Below are 10000 nucleotides of genomic sequence, written 5' to 3'. Positions count from 1 at the left end.
ATTCTGTTGAGAGAGGAAAACTGATCTACCAGTGAGGACAAAAGCCCTGAAGTCAAGTTGAGATGTACTGTAAACTCAGCCAATATACAGTCAAAGAGATAGGAGGCGTGTTTCATGACCAATGTGCCTGCCTGACTCCCCAGAGTGTACAGCCTGGGAAATTCCTGGATGGTCACCCATCAGGGTATTAAGGACGGTGCCTACTAATTAAAGATATTTTTGCCCCGGTGTGCGATTAAGCAGGAAATGTAGATCTTGACAAGTGTTATTGAAATCCAAAAAGAAAATTGGGGGTAACCACGCATTTTTCAAAGATAACTCATGAATAATATTAATTTTGTAAAAAGCTTTAAAATACAAAGCAATGTATGGTGTCTTTTCTCAAATTGAAGCTTAATTATCTCTGAAAAATGCGTGGTTACCCCCAATTTTCTGTTTGGATACTAAGAGTACTTACTAAGATCTACTTTCTCTGGATAGTTTTAAATCGCACAAAAGTATCCCTGTATTAGTAAGCATCACCAATAGGAAATCCGAGTACATGTATCTCAAGATGCGCAGAACATATGCGCAATAACAATATAAGGCACCGTCCTTAAACCACTCCAACAGAACATAACTTTATGGCAAACAGAACGGTTTTTCTTTCCTTTGGGCAAGATGTATCTCCGACTTGTATTTTTCAGCTAGAATCAGAATAGCCAGAACCAAAAGGAAAAATAATAATTTATTTTAATTATAATAAAAATAATTATTATTGTGTATTGTATGACTTTTATTGATGACAAGTATTTGTTGTGTAAGTTTTATATCTTTCAACAGATTTACAGGCATCTACCAGTTGCAAATTTCAGTGACTTGGATGAGAACGTTTCTAGGAGAGATCTTAAATACGCTGTTATCAACCTTATTGATTCAGAGGTTTGTGCAAATTAACCACAATCACCGTGTGTGTATTTATCATAGTGTTTGACATTATTTTGTAGTAGAATGCAACCTAGTGAGTAGACATTTTTGGTACCAAGGTGTGCCTTGATTTGTGGTTAGTAGAGTGTAGGAACTCTAAATGTTTCATGTATCTGACAGTCATTAGGGTTGCACAGAAGATAATTATTGTGCACCTCCTCCAGTCAATTAAATTATTTTTGTCCCCTCTAAATCATGACAAATTCTTGTTCTTGATCCATGGGAAGATTAATCTAATTATTATTATTAAGTGCAATGTCATGTATGACGTTTATACATGATAATAATTATTATTATGCTAATTTGTGTTGATAAAAAATAGTTTATCTGTTAACTCTCACTTACAACCATAATTGCTTTATGAAGTTTTTTTGGAAAATGAGACCCTTTTTGTAATAAAAAATTGTTAGTATAATTTTTGTTTTAATGATAATTTCGAAATGATAAAGATTATGCTGCATGGGTGATTTGGCTTGGACATCCAGTTGTGTGTACAGGATAATACCAGTATTTTCAGTACTGAACAACAAAAATATTGCCATGTGATTGCTTTGAGGTCTTATTACACATGCATGTGTTTTGCTTAGATTCAAATGTCAGCACCAGATTATGAGATGCTTCATGACGAGTATAGTAATCTGCAGCTACACTGCTGGAACAAGTTCTATAGCTATGTGGTACAGTATCACCAGGTAAGAATTAATTTTTGTTTAAATAATAAACTTTATTATTCCACTATTATGCCATTTTATGATAATACACTGCAGTGTCCCGGTTTGACCGGTTTAGAACAGAGCAAATACAGTTGGAATGGGAGTTTTTCAATGAAAGAAATTGTTTTCAACAAGATGCAAAGCCTGAGAATTTAGCTTGTCATCGCTTGTCACTCGTCATTTTGTTTAATATGCAATCAAATAAAGATCTTTGGTTGGCTTTTTGTGCTGTTTACATCATTTGCACGCACCCTGAAGGGCAGATGATGCATTTTTTCCAAAACACTCTTACCAAATGAAATTGAAGCAAAATAACACCTTTTTGTAGTGGAATAATAAATCTCTTATTCGATGGTTTAAACGTGTAATAATGCTTGTGGACATTTTGCTCATTGCTCGTATACTACTCAACTCGCAAAATATCTGCGCTTATTATATTTTAAACCATCAAAGTTTACATATTAAAAATAGAATTCAAAAGTTGTGTATATTAATAATTTGTTTGTTCTTTGGTCTTTGTCAGGTTACCAATAAAGCCATTGGTATTTTTACTGATGCCAACACAGGCTTAGTCAGTTTAATCAGAAAGGTGAGCTTTTCTTTCTTAAAAGAGATATAAAATAATTTATTCATTGGTGTTACATGACTGTATACATACATTTTGTATTCTGGGAACCTATCATTCACTGTCGCCATCGTCATCATCATCGTCATTACCAACCACCACCACCAGGACAAGTACACTTAAGGCACTTGTCAGAAATTAGCAGGGGGGAGGGGGGTGGAGATTTGCAGTAAAGCGGCAAAAATAAAATGACCCTTTCTAGGTAAGGGATTGAACTTTCTTGGCCCTCCTTTGGAACTCATCCTAAAATTCTCTGAATGAATGTGTACAAGTACAAGGAAGGTTATGTTTTTGCAAATGTTGGCTGTGTAGCACTTCATATTACCCTCCAACAGTTAATTCTGTTTCAAGAAAGTGCTACATGTAGCCAATGTTTGCAAAAACGTAACCCTTCCTTGTACTTGTACATGTTCATTGCCGTGAAAGTGACATCTTAAATTCCCAGGACCTGCTCCCTTCAGACCTTGTAGCTCAGTACCTGGTACTGCTCCCTTCTGACCTTGTAGCTCAGTCAGTAGAGTAGTCACTGTGGTGATCTAACCCAAAGGTTGTGGGTTCAATTCCCACCCTGATCAGAGTTTGGGTCCAATTCCATTGGTAGCTCACATGGTTTACATGGGTAGAAAATTAGCAGTTCACATTACCCTCCAATACATGTAGTTAATTCTGTTGAAATGTAAGTGCTACACAGCCAACGTTTGCAAAAATGTAACCCTTTCTTTTTACTTTTAAAATTAATTCAGTTGCCTCATGCATTGCATGCATAGCCAGTTGCCGTACGTTGGTTGCTGTGTTTGTATAATATTATTACATGAAGTGTTAGCTAGGAGGTCATTGATGGAAGCATGTCAACATTTTTATTTCAACTATCAATACCATAATGAAAAACATATAAACTATTAATATTATTTATTATTATTATTGTTCTTTTTATAGGACATGCTGTCGTTTCTTAGACCATGTGATGTTTTTGAACAGCTTCACCTTTCCGTTGAATCTCTTGATGTCAGTCTTTTAGCTCAAGAACCTTTTGCTGGTAAATAATAATGGCAATAATTTCCCAATTAATTCAATTATTGGGAGACATGTACTAGTAAGAACATACATACATGTACATGTATCTCTTTAAGAGTAAAATTATTGCATCTCATGAGAAATGTGTGGACATGACAACTTTTTCCTATTACATGTATATCTCTCAGGTAGTACAGCATGCTAAATTTAAAATTTAGATAAAATGTTATCTACAGTAGCAAGTTTTTCATGTCGTTTCTGTTACATAAACTTGTAAAATGTTTTGAATCTTGCAAGCAACTATTTCAAACAGTCAAGAAGATTAAAGTTTTTCGGATTTTGACATGGCAATCTTTGTGGCAGTTGAACCTTCCACTTGACTTCAACTGGTTTCCTTGCGTTTGTGCTCAGAGGTATTATAATAATAAAGTTCTTACTAACTTGTTTTTTCGGTCCATACTATAAACTACGGATCCTCATTTTTCCAGTTGATTTATGGCCCGTGCGCTTGGGCCATAAATGAACGGGAAAAAACTTGGTCTGTAACTTACAGTACGGACCTCAAACTCGGTTAGTAAGAGGTATTTACTGTATGCAGTACTGTATTGATTTCTTTTACTTTGTGTAATTTTGTAGAGAAAACCTTGAAAACGTCCTTCATAGACTTTTGCAATGTCCTACAACTTGTTTCACACGAGGTAACTTGTAAATGTAAAGATTCTCTTTGCGGTATTGCCTATGCTGGAGTTGCTTGAATTACACGTGTAGCAAAGTTAATTAAAAGTGAAGAAAGTGGCTTTACAGTGTACTACGTACGAAAACCACCGATCTGTGGAATGACCCTGATTTACCGAATCATTGCCCCGCCCACTTTCGTTAAACATTTTGATGAAATTCCTTTCCCACGGGCTTAACATCCGCAACAACGGAAAAACACATTTTCAAAATTTATCTCTGTTTTCTATGGCAATCTCGGAGAAACTTCCCACGAAGAAACCTGTGGTGAAGTCTCCCCCTTTTCCGATATTAATGCATTGTATAATCTTTATTCTCAAGTCTTCTCCGAGAGCTTTTCCACGATTATAGAGCCTTCTATACATGCTCAGTTCTGCCAATACAATGTACTTCTTAAGAATTTGAACTATTTCCAAGCGAAAGTGGGCGGGGCAGTGACACGTAAATTCCCAGCCATTCCACAGATCAGTGGTTTTCGTAGAAAGATGTTGGTAGTTTTTTGTTGAGTCACGTTTATAGCAGGAGTGAACACATCCTACCAGCCCTCTACCAATGTTGATTTATTTAATGCTTCCTTTGTTATAGAAGTACAGCTTTTTTCTCTGTTCTGTATAGAGACTTTCACTCAATGTGACCATTGGCCGTAATTATTGGTACTGAAACTGTTACAGAAAAAGAAGCCATTGTTTTGTTTTGAAACACCAACATGGCTGTGGTTACAGTGTTTCTTATACAGTACATTTTTGTGAAGGTGACCCTGTGATGTGCATGTGACTGGGATCTGTGCCTGTGATGTGCCTTTGTTGTGTAGTGTGTGACAAAGTCTGCTAGTGACCAGAAGCACAAAGTTTCCTCTCCAGACTAAGCGTTGTTGCTGATAAAATTAATGAATCTCTTTTCATTATATTCTGGGCTAACATCTCAACATTGTGTTCTTTCTTGAAAGCTGTCTCCAGGTCATTTGTCAGCCCTCGAAAATGATGTCAAATATCAGCTGAATCCTGCGTTAACAGCAGAACAGATTGCCACTTCACTTTTGACAAGCATAAGGTAAAGGCTGTCAGAGTAGATTAAGGAATGCACGTGTACGGTTCAATAACAGTTGAAATTGATGGCCAGTTTGTGTAGAGTAAATAACTATTGTCATTGTCAAAATGAATTTTAATCTTAGGGTTGAAAGAATCTGGCTTTAATTTCTTCAGTTTAGGAAAAAAAGGTGGCCAACTTCTCTGAGTAAAGTAGCCAACACTTTTTGTCGGCTGTTGGTGAACTACATGTAAGTGAAGTGACTAAGTTGGGGTCACTAATTAAAATTACATGTACCCAAAAGTGACTAAGATGGGGTCTACAATTGGCCATAAATAGACTATAAAAAGTTAGGGGTTCTGAGAGGCCAGCGGCACATACAGTACTGTACCCAGCGAAAATCTGTCAAGTCTCACTCTCATGGAGTACCCAGAGAAAAACCTCTTCGAGCAGAGTAGTGAACCAGGGTTTGGGAATCAAACCCGGTCCACATTGGTGGTAGGCGAGTGTGCTTACCACTGTGCAAGACCTTCCGTCACCTTAATCTTGCACTTCAATGCTAACAGTGGCGAAAGTGAGGCTACATGTGAATCTTTCTTTATTAATTTCATCCTTAATTTTGTGGTAATAATATCCTTCACGTACTACATTTTTCTCTTTTTATTTTCATATTTTACAGTGAAGAAGACCATCAGGATTTAGATGGGAACTCTTTGTTTGAATTTCAACAGGAGCTGGAAACAAGGTAAAGTAGGCCAACCACAGACTGGTTGGCTCAGTTGGTTGGGAATCACTCCAATTAAACTGTGCGGGAGATCGTGGAAACAAAACTCCGGTCGGACCAGCACTCCGGGTCTTTAAATAACTGAGGAGGAAGTGCTGCCTTTGTAATTACATCTGCAAAATAATGGTTAGACTTTCTAGTCGTCTCTGAGAAGGATGATGAACCGTAGCCTCGATCGTCACAACCAAAACACTTTGAACAAAACCCTGTGGGATGTACAATGTAAGAGAAGCCATAGACCATTCGCAACTAGAGCAGGGCTTGGAGTTGCAGGTGTTGTGATCTGTCTGTCTGTGATATATCATGGTTGGGAGGATAAATTCTCCACAATATTAGCTACATCAAGCTACTCTAAAATCCAAGGGTAAAGAAAGATGTGATGATGATGATGATGCGGTATGAACCAACCAGCTCTGTTGGGAGAGCACCAGATATATATAGTTTGCGTCATAGAAAGTGCTTTGTACAGGGTTTTATTCACAAGTTGTTTGTGTCAAAAACCCGAACGAGCGAGTGAGGGTTTTTGACACAAACAATGAGTGAATAAAACCCCTTACAAAGCACTGTCTATGTCGTGAACTGTTTATTACACATAAGACGAGAATTTTCATTAAAATAGTTTTCTGAACTCAAAGTAGAAACAAAAACTCACTAACAATCGAACCAAATGCAAATGTAATTTAATTCAATAACAAAGTACATGTACGATTTGCACGAGATGCACAAGTTATTGGCATGGAAACGCCTTTACGCTATCGTTGATTGGTTATACTTCCACATGTGAAATAGCTGTACGCCATTCTGATTGGCTGCATAAGCCTTTTCCACATGTGAAAATAAAGCTTATAGATTTGTACAAATGAGCTTTATGGAATGAAATTCTCACGTTATGTGTAATAAATACATGTATGTACATGTACGTGTATGGGAGGCTGATTGGTTTAAACCCAGCCATGCACCAAAACCGTTTCATTACCACTACCATGTACAAAAAGGGGCACCCTTTGGAAGGGTAATTCTGTAAAATGGGTGGAGGCACACCACACCTAATCTTATATAATTATTATTTTTTCTCAAAACATGCCACTGAGATGGTACAAATTTGAATGATGAAAAATCGGCGGTTGTTAAGCACTTATTAAATTCTTGGGCAAGATGGGCTTGGGGTTAGGTGCTGAGAGAGTTGTGCTGAACGTGCATGTCTAAACACAACGAGGTGGCTGCCAAGGAAACTCTACCACAGTTCGCCACCTGGCAGCAGTCATACTCAGTCTGACGAAGCAGTCAGTACAATACATACATGTACCAATTCATAGTACATTCCAAAGAGAGTGCAAATTTTATAACGTGTTGCAACTGACAATTGAGTTCCAATGAATAGATTCATAACAACCTGCAACGTTGAGCATGTGGGCCCCTGCTCAACACTTGAGGCACCCCCCTCCCCCAGCCCTTGCATGAAACGCTGCTGGCCAGCAATGTCTCAATTTTAACTTTGCCTAAATTACTGTAATTATAGTTTTAAGGAGGGAAATGGCTGTTCGTCAATTTCTTGCACACTTAATTGCCAACTTGAGCAAATCTTTATCAGTTGATCATGCATACTACGTGCTCAAGATCTGTCTTAGTTCATACAGATTGGTTTGGTTGGTTTGGTTGGTTTGGTTTGCGTAAGGCTCCAGCACTTGACTAAGTAGCCTGGCTTCTGGCTGTTATACACAATTGTGGTCTCATTCACACAGAAGCCCCTTCAAGCTAATCCTGTCAAGCCGACCACATGCTGGAAAGGTCGGACCACAACACCGGGAACACTGTCCCCTACTCTTTTCGAATAGTGTGTGGGATCTTTAACGTCCCACAGAGTTAATGAACAAGGGTTGTGAGACGGGACCTCCGGCTTATCGTCCTTATCCGAGAAGACTAGAGAGTCTAACCATTTGCAGATGTAATCACAAAGGCAGCACTTTCTCCTCAGTTATTTAAAGACCCTGAGTGTTGGTCCGGCCGGAGTTGAACTCACGACCTCCCGCGTGACAGCCCGGTGCTCAACCAACTGAGCCACCGGTGCGCGGTAACCACCTCTTTTAGCCGATGTCATCAGGCAGTTGGCATTGAAAAATAATAGTCTCAGAATAATTACTGTTGCCAGCTGTAATTATGATATTAATATCCAGGGATCCAGTCTGAGAGTAATACTTAATGTCCAAGAAAATGCTATGCAGGCTTAAACAAGGTTCTCAGTTAAAGATACCATTGAGAGGTATTTTTCTGTCCTCAGTGCTTCACTTGCTTGACAGCATAGCATTCTCTCTGACCTTGGATGAAATTCCTCAGAAATGCTAGTGCCCATGGGTGAATTTTTGAAGCTATAAACAGGGGTTTCAATGATGTTTGAAGTAGGTGCCTGGGCTAATCAATTTAAGCAGCAGTCACTCTTGTCTTTTACTAGGCTTTGATTGAAAATCAAGGAAGAGTAGCCGCTGGTGACCCGCAAAACCCCTGTATAAAAATCATTAACTTAAAGTTAATAATAAAATTATAATTCTTATTGAAAAAGTGTGCAAGAATTTTTCTTTTTTCAGTTTGCACAAGGTCAGTGGTGTTTTCAAATGTCTTGATTACTTGCTTCGAGGATTGGACATTCAGGGGGTTGTAAAGGATGCAAAGCCAGATGCTGGTATGAGCAGATTACTGTTAACGGATCAGTATTTTGAGAAAAGCATTTTTTTCATGGTGTTGCAGTACTTACCCCAATCACCCCTGAAATGGCGCCCCATTGACGAGTAAAATCGTCTGGGGTTAGACAGAGCAAAAAAAATCTATAACTATCAGTCGTAGGAGGAAAAGGGGTTACTTAATAAATTCTAATGGATCATTAAAAGAAAATCAAGGCACAAGGACTGCGACCATCACTGTAACTATTATTCAAATGTATCACAAGAAAGAACTGCCCAGCAGCTTCTGTCTGAATGGTTTCACTTTAGGATTTCATCTATAGACCAGGGCAAGTTTATTACAGTGTACATGCACACCCAGTGTATTCACAATAATAAACAGCACCACTGCAAAGTATTGCTCAGTAGCTTTCATGTGACATTTCATCCAGACTGGAAAGTTAGAACCACCTTGTACAGCATAATAAACAGCACTACAGGAAAGTACTGATTTCCACAGACTTAAAAATATAGAACCACCTTGTACATGTATGGCATAAAAAACAGTAGTACCACAGGCGACATCCTTCATTGTGTCTTTTATCCAGGAAAAGATTGCTTCCCAATTTTTCAGATTGTGCCAGGGAAGGGCTGAAATTCAGCGTGTCATTATGCCAAATGTATAGTGCTGACTACTTATCCTCATCAGGCCCATGAGGACTCTTAAGGCCAGCCAGAAGATTGCGCCATCCATCCTGGTCTGCCGTTGATGCGACCACAGGCCCCCACGAATGCCATCCCAGCTGGTTTCTTTCTTTCTCCACATTTCTCTCGGCCGCCCTTGCCTCCTTTTACCTTCAGGTGCCCACGTTAGTGCAGTCCTCGAGGTGTTACTAGGACTAGTCCTCATGATTATAGTATATGTGCTGACACTCCCCACTAAAGCTGGAAGGATGCAATAACTTGGTACATGTAGCTTTAACTCAACTGGACACTAATTAATTTGGTGTTGTTTATATCGTAGGCTGGTCGGAAGCATATCACGCGATGAGCTGTAGTCATCTTTTTAGCAGTGAACTTTCCTTGTCTCTACTTTCCACATCTTCTCGCCAAATGATTTCATCCCGCATGTCTATTTGCAAACAGCTCTTGGTGCTGCTTAGTTTGATGACAAAGCTTAATATCAATAAGGTAATTAAATAACAAATTATTTACTAAATTCATGTTAATTGCCACGTTTGATGAAAGATCATGGAAATAAATTTTATGATAATTTATAGCTGCAGTGTTCTCAGTTGAACCCGTAACCCATGTCACCTGTCACGGGTGTCTCTTGTACGTGTTACAGCTTTCAAACCGCCTTGATCAGTAGATGAATGTGTCAATCAGTTTCAGTGTCATGGCTTCAAAAATAGCACAGCAAATGGCTGCTCAAAATTATATCATTTGAGAATCGTTTTATAGTACAAGACAGTACAAAAAG

General features: G+C 38.5%; 1 protein-coding gene across 2 annotated transcripts in view; it reads left to right on the top strand.

Annotated features, from left to right (window-relative positions):
• The window catches only part of LOC138049281 (nuclear pore complex protein Nup160-like), a 47797-nt gene that overhangs the window by 12355 nt on the left and 25442 nt on the right, over nt 1-10000 (top strand). For both annotated transcript variants that reach the window (XM_068895488.1, XM_068895487.1), the window contains exons 11-19: nt 823-921; nt 1554-1658; nt 2203-2268; nt 3241-3340; nt 3955-4016; nt 5000-5103; nt 5759-5824; nt 8446-8540; nt 9542-9708. In XM_068895488.1, coding sequence (XP_068751589.1) covers nt 823-921; nt 1554-1658; nt 2203-2268; nt 3241-3340; nt 3955-4016; nt 5000-5103; nt 5759-5824; nt 8446-8540; nt 9542-9708 — 864 coding nt within the window. The remainder of the gene's footprint in view (nt 1-822; nt 922-1553; nt 1659-2202; nt 2269-3240; nt 3341-3954; nt 4017-4999; nt 5104-5758; nt 5825-8445; nt 8541-9541; nt 9709-10000) is intronic.

This window comes from Montipora capricornis, chromosome 5 (assembly GCF_036669925.1).
Source record: "Montipora capricornis isolate CH-2021 chromosome 5, ASM3666992v2, whole genome shotgun sequence".
Taxonomy (NCBI): Eukaryota; Metazoa; Cnidaria; class Anthozoa; order Scleractinia; family Acroporidae; genus Montipora; species Montipora capricornis.
Note: the sequence above shows the minus strand (reverse complement) of the source record. Positions and strands in the feature narration are given on the sequence as shown.